The following is a 14833-nucleotide window of genomic DNA, read 5'->3' as shown; positions in this document are numbered from 1 at the left end:
ACAGTTAAAAACAGGTAAATAATTTTACTATTTTCTATTTAATCTACTGTCCAAAATATTATCATTTCAACATGTAATCAATATAAAACTATTGCACAGGTATTTCATATTCTTTTTTCAAACTAAATCTTTGAAATCCAGTGTGTAGTTTACATTTCCAACACATCTCAGTTTGAACTAGTCTCATCTACAGTGTTCACTAACCACTTGTGGCTGTGCCTGCCACACTGGACACTGCAGGGCTGGAACCCAAACTCCCTGGAAATAGCAACACGCATTGTCTTATTCACAGATTTGCAACTGTAGCATTAAGAACAGTGTCTGGCACAAACACACTGCAATGAATATTTGTTGAATGAATAAACAAATGAATTAATCTACTGGTTTTATACACATACATTAAAAAATCCTATAACATTAAAATGAAATTTTATTTTATTACATAGTCCACCAGTATTTGCAAAGAAGTGTTTTCTATCTTAATGTCCAATCCATTCTAAAACTAGCAAAAGAATATGCCCACTAGAGCATCAGGTCCCTGACAAAAAATTAAATAATATTCATTATTTTTTAAATGTTTACCTCCTAAAGTACTGAGATTACTTAATATAAATGAAATGGGCCCCAAAGAACTGATGTTTTACTAACAAAGGTGAGGGAGAAAAGCTTACCTTCTCTGCCAAGAGCTCGCGTATCTTGCTTGCTTGAACTCTAAATTTCATGAGCTGGGACTCCAGGGCTACACAGCGTTCTTTCCAATCTACTGGCCCTTCTGTCTCAGAAAGCTCTGCCATAATTATTCTAGGAAAGAAAGCATTCAAACAGCATACTATCAATTAGCATTCAGGATAATTCTTTAAATCATCCAATGCACACATTCTAGCCACCATCTAATGATATCTAAATGCAAGTTTTGAATCCTAAGATAAATTCCAGAACCTGGTGAATACTAATGGAAAGAACTTAGGAGAGAAACTTTCTGTGTAACTTAACCTTTCCATGTCTCAGCAATCTAGAAAAAAAGGGGGAATTCAGCAATAACGAACCATTCTTCTCACACATAGGTAAGGAACAAATTAAATATTGCTCTTAACATCACTTTGGACACCATAATAGTATCACACAGAGTACTGTCATTATTTTAGCTCTGCTCAACAGGTAAGATTTTTAAAAATCTGTCAGTTTATGATTTTACCACATTAAATTTACAAAATTATTAGTTTTGCTTCCATTGGTAGCATCGTATGTGTGTGTGCTAAGTCACTTCAGTTGTGCCTGACTCTTTGTGACCCCGTGGACTATAGCCTGGCAGGCTGCTCTGTCCATGGGATTCTCCAGGCAAGAATACTGGAGTGGGTTGCCATTCTCTTCTCCAGGGGATCTTCCCGACCCAAGGATCGAACCAGCATCTCTTACGTCTCCCGCATAAAAATAAGCTAAAGAAACTTCATATCAGTGTTTTAATTATGACTTAGATTTGTATTATAATTATTACTTACCACCGCCATAAAGTTGTCCAGGTCCAGGTTATCTTTCAAAACAAAAACACTTTGGCATATTTAACTGGGCAAAGTATTATGACCCTGCCCAAGTTTAAATAATTTTTATTTGGTGTAAGAAGAGAAAACATATAAATATGAAATTTGGAACCACCTACATTAAATAAATCTGGAATCAGGGTATTCCATGATAGTAACCTTTTTTTGGAGGAGGTTAATCCCAGGGAGAATCACAGTAAGGGGGAAGCCAAGAAGCAGGAGCACAGATTTTGAAATTCTAAAGTGCAAAAAACTATTGCTCAATTTTGGAAACACAATTATTTCTAGTTCTGGGTGTTGAAAATGTAGTTTTAAATGTTACTATTTCATCAAGTCATTTTTGTAAATGGCTTTATAATGTGTTTCTGAATTGCCCTTGTTACGAACTGACAAAATGTGCATTAGGAATGGCTCTTCTGGAGACGCCAAGCCCTAGTCTTGGACTATGTATGTGTGTTAAGTCGCTTCAGTCATGGACTATACATGACAGCAAAACTCAGAATCCCAGGACAGAACTGCAGTTGAAGCATATTATTCTGTTCTTTTGTTTTTCAAAAACATGTCTGCTTCACAAATTGACCAAGTTAATTTTCCCAATATTTCGTGCAATATAACCCCTTCTTAAACCTAGAATAGTTTTTAAAACCTGCAAATGATTGTTTTCCTAGCATAAATATTGTTTTGTGCTTAGATTAGCTTTCATATTAATACTTATATTACCACTCAATAATTTAGAAGTAAATATAAGCAAAGTTGTTCTAAAAAGGCTACAACTTCATTAAGAGTCCCCTGGTCATCTCAAAGCCTTCAGATGCTACTAAATTCTAGCCATAATGTAAAGGGAATCTTCCTGTAGAGCAAGTAATCGTTCTCCTCATTTCTTCATTTTTTCTAAAAGCCCATCCCATTGTTTTAGAATTTTCCCTAAGGATATTAACCATATTAATGATCTTTTTCATTATTCACAATAGCATTTACTATCAATGCACACAAACTCTTTCTCAATTCTACTGCTACTTCATTTCTTTCCTCTTTAGCTTTAGACTAGACAAAGAAGAAAATACAGATGAAATCTTAAAAATAGAAAGCAGACTTGAAATGCTTAAGTCTTGAACCATTCTTATCATTGCACAGAAATATAGGGAAGCTTCTATGTCTTAAGTAACAAGAAGAGTATTTCATACTGGTTAATTTTTGCTCTACATTTAAAATAACCTGTTTAGTTCCACTATAAAATTTCTACAGCTTTAAAAATAACAAGCATTTTTCAACAAGTAGAAATCAGTGTAATGAACTATACGAATTGAATAAAAGACAAAAACCATATGATTATTTCAACAGACACAGAGAAAAGCACTTGACAGAATCCAACATTATTTTATGATTAAAAACATTCAACAAACTATTAATAGCAATAGAAGTTAACGTCCTCAACCTGATATAGAAGTATCTACGAAAGCCCACAGCTAACACCACACTTAATTCTAAATGACTGATCCGCGTAAGGTCAGAAACAACATAAGGCTGTTTGCTTTCGCCACTTCTAATGTGTCACACTGGAGGGTCTGGCCAGTACAAGAAAATAAAATAGGAAAACACATAGATTGGAAAGGAAAAACTAAAACTATCTCTATTTTAAGATGTCATGGTCTTATACACAGAAACTTACAAGGAATCCATAAAAAAAAAGAAAAAAGCTATTAGAACTGTTTGATATCAGAAAAGTTTCAGGAAACCATATCACTATATGAAAATTAATTGTTTTTCTATACACTTGCAAGGAAAACTCCAGAAATGAAATCAAGACTACATTCCACTTACACCAGCATCAGAAATAATTAAATATTTAGGAATAAATTTAACAAAAGAAGTATAAGATTTGTACTCTGAAAACTAAAAAACATCATTGAAAGAAATTAAAGAAGACCTAAAGAAATGGAAGACTTCGTATGGATGGCAATACCTGCAAATGGATATGCACATTCAAGGCAATCTCTATCAAAATTTTAACTACATTTTTTGCAGAAACTGATAAGCTGATCCTGTAATGCATACAGAAATTCAGAATACTCAAAACGATCTTAAAGATTCACACAATTTCAAAAATTACTGTGAAGTTATAGTAATTAAGACTGTATGGTACTAGCATAAAGATAGATACATAGATAGATGGATAGATGGATCAACAGAATAAAATTACGAGTACAGAAATGAAGAAATAAGGACGGGGGCAAGAACAGGTGAAGGGGCTCAAGTGGCACAAACCTCTTACATTAGCTATATAACAAGTAAGGGCTTCCTTGGCAGCTTAGCTGGTAAAGAATCCTCCTGCAATGCGGGAGACCCTGGTTTGATTCCTGGGTTGGGAAGATCCGCTGGAGAAGGGAGAGGCTACCCACCCCAGTGGGTGCAGATGACACCACCCTTATGGCAGAAAATGAAAAACTAAAGAGCCTCTTGATGAAAGTGAAAGAGGAGAGTGAAAAAACTGGCTTAAAGTTCAACATTGAGAAAACTAAGATCATGTCATCTGGTCCCATTGCTTCATGGCAAATAGATGGGGAAACAGTGGAAAGAGTGGCAGACTTTATTTTGGGGGGCTCAAAAATCACTGCAGATGGTGACTGCAGCCATGAAATTAAAAGACGCTTACTCCTTGGAAGGAAAGTTATGACCAACCTGCTGCTGCTGCTGCTGCTGCTAAGTCTAAACAGCACATTAAAAAGCAGAGACATTACTTTGCCAACAAAGGTCCATCTAGTCAAGCCTATGGTTTTTCCAATAGTCATGTATGGATATGAGAGTTGGACTATAAAAAAAGCTGAGTGCCAAAGAATTGATGCTTTTGAACTGTGGTGTTGGAAAAGACTCTTGAGAGTCCCTTAGACAGCAAGGAGATCCAACCATTCCATCCTAAAGGATATCAGTCCTGAGTGTTCATTGGAAGGAGTGATGTTGAAGCTGAAACTCCAATACTTTGGCCACCTGACGCGAAGAGCTGACTCATTTGAAAAGACCCTGATGCTGGGAAAGATTGAAGGCGGGAAAAGAAGGGGACAACAGAGGATGAGATGGTTGGATGGCATCATCGACTCAATGGACATGAGTTTGGGTAAACTCTGGGAGTTGGTGAGGTGATGGACAGGAGGCCTGGCATGCTGCAATCCATGGGGTCGCAAAGAGTCGGACATGACTGAGCAACTGAGCTGAACTGACTGAACCCACCCCAGTATTCTTGGGCTTCCCTGGTGGCTCAGCTAGTAAAGAATGTGGCAGGCCTGTGTTTGATCTCTGGGTTGGGAAGATCCCCTGGAGAAGGGAACAGCTACCCACTCCAGTATTTGGGCCTGGAGAATTCCATGGACTGTATAGTCCATGGAGACACGACTGAGCAACTTTCACTTTACCAAGTAAGTCACAGGGATGTAATATACAGCATAAGGAATATGGTTAATGTACTAACTTTGTATGGGAATAGATGGTTGCTAGACTTATGAGGATCATTTCATAATGTATGCAAACAAGAAATCATTATGTAGTATACTGAAATTAACATAATAGTGTACAGCAACTCTATTTTATTTATAAAATACAACAACCATACTTCCAAGTAAGATCACATTCTGAGATACTGTGGGTTAGGACTGCAACATTTCTTTTTTGAGGGGAAGGGAGCAATTCAATCCATTTTTTAAAATACACAAATAAAAAAACCCTCACATGCAGAGTGAACTGATTTTTGACAAGGTGGAATGAAAAGTTCTTTTTAAATAAATGGTACTGGGCAATTGGATATCCACATGTGAAAGAATAAATTTGGTTTCCCACCTCATACCATACACAAAAATTAACCCCAAATGGATCAAAGACCTAGATGTAAGACCTTAGGCTCTAAACTTGTAGTAGAAAAAATAGTCATAAGTCATTGTGATCTTGAATAGACAGTTTCCTAATAGAACATTTAAAGCATAAGTAATCAAAAAAATAGATAAATTTAACTTAAAATTAAATATTTTTGTACTTCAAAAGACACCATCAAGAAAGTGAGGGCTTCCCTAGTGGTCCAGTGGTTAAGAATCCACTGTGCAATGCAGGGGACACGGGTTTCATCCCTGGTGGCATCCTGGTCATGCCACAAGGCAACTAAGCCCATGAGCCGCAACTAGTGAGCTCAAGCCTGGAGCCTGGGTCTGCAACAAGAAACCATGGCAATGAGAAGCCCCTGCAACTAGATTGTAGCCCCCACTTGCTGCAATTAGAGAAAGACTGCATGCAGCAATGAAGACCCAGAGCAGCCAAAAATAAATAAAAACATAATATTAAAAAAAAAGAAGGTGAAAAGATAACCCACATAATGGGAAGAAATATTTACTAATTACATTATCTATAAAGGACTTGTATCCAGAAAATAAAAAGGACTCTTACAACTCAACAATAAAAAGCACAATTAAAAAGTAGCAAAGTATCTAAAGAGATATTTTTTAAAGAATATATTCAAATGGACAAAAGCACATAAAAAGATATTCAACATCATAAATATTAATATAAGGGAAAATGCAAATCAAAATCACAGTGACATCCCACTGTATACCAAACAGAACTGTTGTAATAAAAAAGACATGTAATAACATGTGTCAGTAAGGATGCAGAGAAACTGGAACTCCTATATACTGCTGTTGAGAATGTAAAAATAGTACAACTGCTTTGGAAAATAACAGTTCCTCAAAAGTTTTAACATAAAGTCACTATATGACTCAGTAACTCCAATGTTAAGTATATACTCAAGAGAACTGAATACAGAAGTCCACATCAAAACTTGTACACAAATGTTAATAGCAACATTACTCAAACAGTCAGAAAGTAGAAACAAACCAAGTATCCATCATCAGATGAAAGGATAAACAAAATGTGGTATATCCACACAGTGGAATCTTACTCAGCCACAGAAGGAATAAAGCACTAATACATGTTACAACAATGGATGAACTTTGAAAACATTACCTTAAGTGCCAAGTGAAAGAAGCCAGACACAAAAAATGACATATTGTATGATTCTATTCATGTAATAGGCAAATCTCAAGACACGGTATGTTAGCTTAGTGGTCGTCAAGGGCTATGAAAAGAGGGCAATGGTGATCAACTAGTAATGGGTTGGGAGCTTCTTTGTGGAGTGATGAAAATATTCTAGAATTACACAGTGCTGTTGATTGCACAACCTTGTGAATACACCAAAAACCACTGCACTGTACACTTAAAAAGTAACTTTTATGGTTTCTGAATTACACCTCAATTATAGAGAGTATATATTTACAAATGAATAAACAAAAAGTAACAGTTTAAGTGGATGTATATTAATAATCTATTGTTTGTGGTTATCCCTGCCAAGAATTCCACCATTAACTCAATCTAGAGTTAATTGTTAATCTCAAGTAGCAGACATATATTTCACCAAGAGTACTGTGCTATGAAAATGACACATCAAATAAATTCTGTTAAACACATCTATTCGTTTCTTTAGTTATGTAATTACATACTTTCACAGTGAAGTAGCAAAATGTTAGGAATATTATTGGTATTTAATATCTGCATTCCTTATTAATAGGGTCATTATTTTAAAAATCCAAAACTATAGATTGGTTGGCTAATGGCCTATGGTTGGCTAACGGTTGCCTAATGGTCCTGAGATCTAGACACCTGATTTCCTCATTTCATCCTGTAATTTCAGTTAATATAAAGTAACTGCTATGTTAATGCACCAGCTTTCTAAAGATTCTAATTTTGAACAACGGTCACCATCTTTTCCCATTACTACTGATTTTACAGAGTCTAACAATATACATAGCTTTGAGAGCCATAGAAAGAAAGAAAAAAGAAAGTGAAGTCACTCAGTCGTGTCCAGCTCTTTGCAACCCCATGGACTGTAGCCCACCAGGCTCCTCTATCCATGGAATTTTCTAGGCAAGAGTACTGAAGTGGATTGCATTTCCTTCGCCAGGGGATCTTCCCAACTCAGGGATCGAACCCGGGTCTCCAGCATTGCGGGCAGACGCTTTACATTCTGAGCCACCAGGAAATCCCCTTGAGAGCTATGACTACCTGCTAAATAAATAACATTTTTAGATTTCGAATTTAAAATTAATCTATCTTCACAGCAGCGGACAGGAAAAAGTCTTTGTTTTCCAAATACCCCCAATGACTTTTGGAAACATTTACTGACACAAAATGAACTGTTTACAGTTCTCTGAATCTTTGACTTCCTGTTTCTCTTACAAATCCCTAGAGGGAAAGAAAAAGAAAATAAAGAATTCATCTATTTAGGCTTACCCTGATGAAGCTCAGGGTACCCACTCATATCCTTTAATTCTCTCCTCTTAAGGGACAGATTAACTTGGCCAGGTAAGTGTGGGTGTCTGTATGCACTGGTAGTGCTGCGGGAGGGGTGGGGGAAGGGGGCGGCGCGGGGGCAGTGAGGGGGGGGGGGTAGCCATTCCTAAAGCAGAAAAGATGTCTTTCTTGACCGCACCGAGGCTTGCCTTATTTAAGGAACCTCCCGACCACCAGCCAGCCAGCACCACTTGGGCAAAGCCGGCCCTTTGGTAGCACTGCTTAGAACCCGTGCTCGTCACTCCATAGCTTCTTGGGGATACACACAGCTGTGTGGTCTAGGCTTGCAACTGGCATTTTAACAAAGAAAGCAGTGACCTGCAGGTAGCATAGCACTAAGGCTTTTCCAGCGTAAATGTTTCAACTTCTCTTTCCACGGCGTTTTGCACGTCAAAATCTATGGCTCAAACGTCCCATCTTTTAAAAAGTTGGGGAAAAACTTTAGAGACAGTGCAGTCTCACGGCAGGTTACCTAAGGGCACTCTGACATTTTGGCAACTCAAGGTTTAGAAAAAGGTTCTTTAAAGTTTTGAGAAGTTTCACCCCCGAGGTTGCAGTGGGGCTCCCAAGAAGCCGAGGCCGAGTCGCAGCATCTCAAACTGCGTGGGCTACTCGGCAGCGGACGCGCCACAGCTCCGTCCGCCCCCTGGCCAACCGCGCGGCGCCACAAACGTGGGCCCCACGTTTTCAAACAAAATGTCAAGGGAGACCAGGGGGCGAGGAGCTGCCGACCCACCGCTCCCACACGAGAGCCCAGTTCTGGGGGCAGCAGTGGAAGCAACGCGGAGTGCGGGGGACTGCGGCGGGGAGCGCGGAGTTGAGTACGGTACCAGCTTGCTCGAGCCCCTGGGTCCCGGCCCGCCGGATCCGCCCGCCGCCCCCATCCTCCGTGCGACGTGCCCACCCGGGACTGCTTGCTGTAAAGAGGGCGGGGACCCCCGGGCATCCGCGGGCACCGGAATCTCTGGGGTAGCCTTTCGGCTCCGGGCCTGTCTCATGTGCCTACCTCCGCGCGGATCCCGGCAACACCGCCCGTAGTCCCGGCCACGTCTGGTGCGGGGTTCCTGGGGTTCTTAGCGTACACCCTCCTAATACCAAACTCCGAGCAGGCGGGAGAGAGGGGCGGGATGCCGCCTCCTCCAGGGACGGGCGGCCGTGGAAGCCAATCAGATGCCTCAGGCGGCCTTGTGACGTCACCAGGAGGTGTGGCCAGGACTTTGACCCCTCCCGGTCCCTAATCCCAGGAGAGAGTTCTGTCCAGGAGTTTCTATCTCTGGCCTTTGACACACTCAGAGCTCCGAGTCTGTTGTAGGGCTCACCTCTTTTCCATTCGCTCTGCCCTGACTCAGCTCCTTCTTGCTTGGTCTACCTGCCTGAAGCGAGTCCTCATACCAATCAATCCTTCACCCTCTCGTCAGGTTAACTGTCCTGTTTTGATGTACACTCTGAAAAAGACCTTCCTTTTGCTTAAGTTATCAAAAACAGATCCTTTAGTGTTCATGGCCTCCATCCTGCTTTTGTCAGGTTTATTCTTCACAGCTGCCCTTCATCTACCTAAGACTGACGTTATGCACTTCCCTACTCCAAGGAAGTCCACTTGCAACATTTACCTACTATTTCCTATGTCCACATTTAAATGGTCCATCTATCCTCTAAGACCCAGCTCAAACAATCTGCATGTAAGCATGCTTGTCGCCCCACCTAGCAATAATCTCTTGTTTCTTCTCCCTGAGCATTTAGGTTTTTACTCTTCTTGCTACTTAGCTCATTCTGCCTCGTGTACAGTTCCTTGCATGTGTGTGTACATGCTCAGTCGCGTCCGACTCTTTGCAACCCTGTGGACTGTAGCCCAACAGGCTCATTTCCATAGAATTTTTCAGGCAAGAAGACTGGAGTGGTTGCCATTTCCTACTCCAGAGGATCTTTCTGACCCAGGGATCAAACCCACATTTCCTGCACTGGCAGGAGTATTCTTTATCACTGCAGCACCTGGGAAGCCCAATCCTGATCTCTCCATTAGGCTGTGAGCTCTTTGAAACCAGGGATTTGTTTTCTTTTTGTATCCTCCTTGGCATCTAGCATGGAGCCTGAGTGACTGATCATTTTAATGTAATTGGATTTTACATCCCAAGATGAGGTCTGGAAAGGCCAATCTCAGGGTTAACAACAACAACAACAACAAAATGGGAATTCTGAATATTGAGGGTAATCCTTCTTCAGGTTACAAAGCTAGGTCAGACACATAACTCTGATTGGTTCACAGTTGGCCAATAGGAAGTGCAAGGAAGCTTTTTTCCACTACAATCTTTTTTTCTTTTCCTTCCTTCAACTTATCTCACCTTATATAGAAAAAGTACACAACAGATAAAGATTTACAAAGCTGTATTGAGGGGAGGCAATAAAGGAGTAAGACTAAAAGGCCAGCAAGTGAGCATCAGGCTTCCATATTTCTTCCAGATGAGCACTAATTTTGGACTGGGTCCCAGACTACCCCCACACACTAAATTCCTTTTGCCTTCTGTGGGAGCTGATGAAGCACATCATATGAAAAAAATTGTCTCCAAACAGCTTTGGCAAACAAGCAGGCTGGACTGGGCTTATTTTATAGAGCACACAGGAGTTAAATAAACAAAGTTTAAGTAACTTGCAAAATTTAACACAGCAAGTCAGTAGAGACCAAAGAGCTAAGATCAGGAGAAGAAAGAATGCCAAAATAGAATCATTTCCGCTTGTGAGTCAGAATACTAAATAGACTAAGAGAGCTGAGTGAATAAAGTCACTCATGAAAAGAAGCTTTCTAAACACGGCTGCCACCCTTGGAAGGCTCAGCCAACATTTACTTACCGTCACTTTCTTCTAGAAACACGACAAACTGAATTTGTTTGGCTGTAGAGAACACAGCATCTTGTTTCTGGTGTGCTAAGAAAAATACATGGAATGATGGAATATTATTTAGCAATAAAAAGAAAAGAAGTACCTTTAAATGCTGCTGCTGCTGCTGCTAAGTTGCGTCAGTCGTGTCCAACTCTGTGCAACCCCATAGACGGCAGCCCACCAGGCTCCCCCGTCCCTGGGACTCTCCAGGCAAGAACACTGGAGTGGGTTGCCATTTCCTTCTCCAATGCATGAAAGTGAAAAGTCAAAGTGAAGTCGCTCAGTTGTGTTCGACTCTTAGCGACCCCATGGACTGCGGCCCACCAGGGTCCCCGGTCCATGGGATTTTCCAGGCAAGAGTACTGGAGTGGGGTGCCATTGCCTTCTCCAACCCTTAAATGCTACAATATGGATAAACCTTGAAAACATTACACCAAGTGAAAGAAGCCAGTCACAAAAAAAAAACATGTTTTGTGTGATCTCATTTACATGAAATGTGCAGAATAGGCAAATTTTTATAGAGATAGAATGTAGATTAGTGGTTATGAGGGGCTGAGAGGGATGGGAGTGAAGGCCAAGGAGAGAGGGGTTTCTTTTCGGATAATGAAAACATTCTAAAACTTGTGGTAATGATTGTGCAACTCTGTGAATATACTAGAGACCATTGATGGGTACAGTTTAAATGAGTGAATTGTATGTTATGTGAATTTTATCTCAGTAGAGCTGTTCTTTAAAAAATACATGCTGAATTTTACATTTTAATTTAGTAGCAGCAGTTGGAGAATATCTCTGATCAGTCCTTATGAATGCTCATGGTACTACATACCTTTGTCTCATAGTATTTACCTTAGTTGTAATATTATGTTTATTTGTGATTAGTTGATTTTCTGTTTCCCCCCTGCTAGACTGCATGGAGAAGGAAATGGCAACCCACTCCAGTATTCTTGCCTAGAGAATCCCGTGGACAGAGGTGCCTGATGGTCTGCTGTCCATAGGGTCACACAGAGTCGGAAAGGACTGAAGTGACTTAGCATGCATGCACGCGTTGGAGAAGGAAATAGCAACCCGTTCCAGTATTCTTGCCTGGAGAATCCCAGAGACGGAGGAGCCTGGTGGGCTGCTGTCTATGGGGTCGCACAGGGTCAGACACAACTGAAGTGATGTAGCAGCAGCAGCAGCAGACTGCAAGTGCCATGAGAGTAGAAACTATCTGAATTCCCTCTTAAACATATACCCAGCATCTAGCATGTATGCACCAGGTACACAATAAATATTCATTAAATGAATGAATAAAGATTGCAGAAATATATATTTTATTAAGTATTTGTAATGTTCCAGATTACCAGGAGCAAAACAAGAATGTTTTCTATCTTCATGGAATTGTGTTCTAAGGGGAGAAACACATATTCATTAGGTATTCACATAAATAAATATATAATTACAAACTGCATTAAGCATGTTGAAGAAATAGCACAAGGTGCTATGCAACTGAAGAACTAGAGGATCTGGAAGTCAGGAAGTCCTGCTTTGAGAAATAAAAGTTGAGTTGAGGTCCGAAGCCAGGCAAAAAACGAAGAGATCATGAGAAGAGCACCCTAACTCGTGGGAGCTATAGGTGCCAGGGCCTGGGGTCTGAGAGGAGGAAACTGAGATACAGGAAGGACTGAATGAAGACCAGTGAGGCAGGGGGACAATGGGGCACAGGGAGCAAGGGGATGCGTAGAGCAGGAGGAGGCTGCAGAAATAAAGAGGGCTAGACTGTGGCCTTGGAATAAACAGGGCTTCTCCAAATTCAATGGGGATCTTTTTAAAGTCCGTGTTCAGACTAGTAAGCCTGGGCTTGGGACCAAGACTGTGCATTTCTAATAAGCTCCAGGGACATGCTTTGAGTAGTAAGGCTATGACATTATTCCAAGAGCCCTGAGAATCCACTCAAGTTTTTAAAGCAAGGATGTGATAAGATCAGATGTGGCATGTTACAGAGCAGATTAGAAAAGAGTGAGAGTGAGGACTTCCCTGGATGTCCAGTGGTTAGCACTTCTTCTAATGCAGAAGGTGCAGGTTCGCTCCCTGGTTGGGGAGCTAAGATCCCACATGCTTCGGGGCCAAAAGACCAAAATATAAAACAGAAACAATATCGTAGCAAATTTAATAAAGGCTTTAAAAATGGTTCACATCAAAAAAATCCAAAACAAGAAGAAAAGAGCAAGAGTGGATCCAATGTATTTCCATTATCCTGGTGAGAAGTGGTGACAACTGGGGAGTGCTGATGACGGATAAAAGCAGTAGGTGACCAAAGTTGTACTTTAGGAACTCTATCTAGTGTGCTAGAGAGAATAGCCAGAGGGAGAAATAATTCAGAAGCTAAGAGAATAGTTCAATGAAGATCTGAAATAGGATGCTCACGGTGGGAGAATGAAATGGAGGCCATGGTGGGAATTAAAAATTTGGGGGGTGCGGAATAGGGGCTTCCCTGTTGGCTCAGTGGTAAAAAATCCTCCTGCAGTGCAGGAGACATGGGTTCGATTCCTGGTCAGGAAGATCCCTGGGAGGAGGGCATGGCAACTCATTCCAGTATTCTTGTCGGGAAAATCCCAAGGACAGAAGAGCCTGGTGGGCTATGGTCCATGGGGTCACAAAGAGTCCAAATGCAACTGAAGCGACTGAGCATGCAGGCAGCACCATGGGTGGAATAGATAAAAATCAGTAAACAAATATGTAGCAAAGAGTCAGACACGACTGAGCAACTGCACTGAACTGAACAATGCATAGGGCGCTATTCCAAGTGCTTTAGTGTATATAGTCTCATGACAATCCTGTAGTATAGGTACAGTTGTTATTCCCATCTGAGAGATGGGTCTGTTGAGGCACAGTTTAGGTAACTGTCCCAAGGTTGTACAGACATTAAGTAGAGGCACCGGGAATTCTGGCTTCACAGTCATCTCTGCTGCTGCTGCTGCTGCTGCTGCTAAGTCGCTTCCGTCGTGTCTGTCTCTGTGCGACCCCATAGACGGCAGCCCACCAGGCTCCCCCGTCCCTGGGATTCTCCAGGCAAGAACACTGGAGTGGGTTGCCATTTCCTTCTCCAATGCATGAAAGTGAAAAGTCAAAGTGAAGTCGCTCAGTCCTGTCCGACTCTTGGTGACCCCATGGACTGCAGCCCACCAGGCTCCTCCATCCATGGGTTTCTCCAGGCAAGAGTACAGGAGTGGGGTGCCATTGCTACTGCATCTCAATTTCTTTCAAGAAATTGAATCTTCAAGTTCTGAAAACTGATTAGGGCTTACGGATGTGAGGCTCTGGGAGGCTATGAGTAACTGGGAAATGATGGTCCAGAAGCAAGGAGAAGAAAGAATTAGTTTAGGGGAAGAAGAATGAGATCTGGCTTGGATGAGCCAAGGGCAACCTGAGCTGCCCTTGAAATAGCCAGGAGAGAGCCAGGAGAAAATTAGGCTGAGTTGAGGACAAAGGCTTGGGTTTAGGTTTACATTTCAAGGTAATCTGCACAGAGGGGAGATTTTTGTAAATTGCAGAAGGATTGCTGACCATAAAGCCACTTGGCATAGTAGAAGTAAGAGCAGAGAGGTTGAAGGAAGCAGGGATAAGGAAACTGGGTAAATACTAGGGAAGAAGAGTCTGTCTCTTTAATCTAACTGCACATAAAATCTAAAAGATACAAGGGGAAAGGAGATACTGATGCCACTAGAATGAGCAGATGGCTTCTGGAACAGAGATACTGGAAACTCCGTTTCAGAAAGTAGAATTCCCAGCACTTGGGGAAATATACAAAAGACAAGGAGAAGCTTGAAGGAAAAAAATAGGGCTTGTAGGATCAAGCTTATTGGCTGACTAGGATACAATGTTGAGTGCACCCCATGTTGTTTACCTGCAATTCAAGAAATCAGCAAACTCTGTGCCTCAAAGTGTCCCTAGAACCAGGGAGACAGCAGGAAGATGGCCTGCCAGGGTGTGTTTCCAGTGCCCAGGCATAATGGCCTGTTCAGTCCTCTGGATCTGAATGAAGGCAGGATCTCTTT

General features: G+C 41.2%; 1 protein-coding gene across 6 annotated transcripts in view; it reads right to left on the bottom strand.

Annotated features, from left to right (window-relative positions):
* Nucleotides 1-9025, bottom strand: part of PLEKHH2 (pleckstrin homology, MyTH4 and FERM domain containing H2) — a 106816-nt gene extending 97791 nt beyond the window's left edge. For all 6 annotated transcript variants that reach the window (XR_003037138.2, XM_002691298.6, XM_005212711.5 and 3 more), the window contains exons 1-2: nucleotides 8929-9025; nucleotides 672-801 (exon numbers count right to left, since the gene is read on the bottom strand). Coding sequence is in view for 5 of the 6 variants with exons in the window: in XM_002691298.6 (XP_002691344.1) it covers nucleotides 672-794 (123 nt within the window). In the remaining variant the exon portion in view is untranslated. The remainder of the gene's footprint in view (nucleotides 1-671; nucleotides 802-8928) is intronic.
* Between the last annotated feature and the right edge of the window lie 5808 nt (nucleotides 9026-14833).

Source organism: Bos taurus, chromosome 11 (genome assembly GCF_002263795.3).
Source record: "Bos taurus isolate L1 Dominette 01449 registration number 42190680 breed Hereford chromosome 11, ARS-UCD2.0, whole genome shotgun sequence".
Lineage (NCBI taxonomy): Eukaryota > Metazoa > Chordata > Mammalia > Artiodactyla > Bovidae > Bos > Bos taurus.
This window is presented reverse-complemented; position numbering and strand designations above follow the sequence as displayed.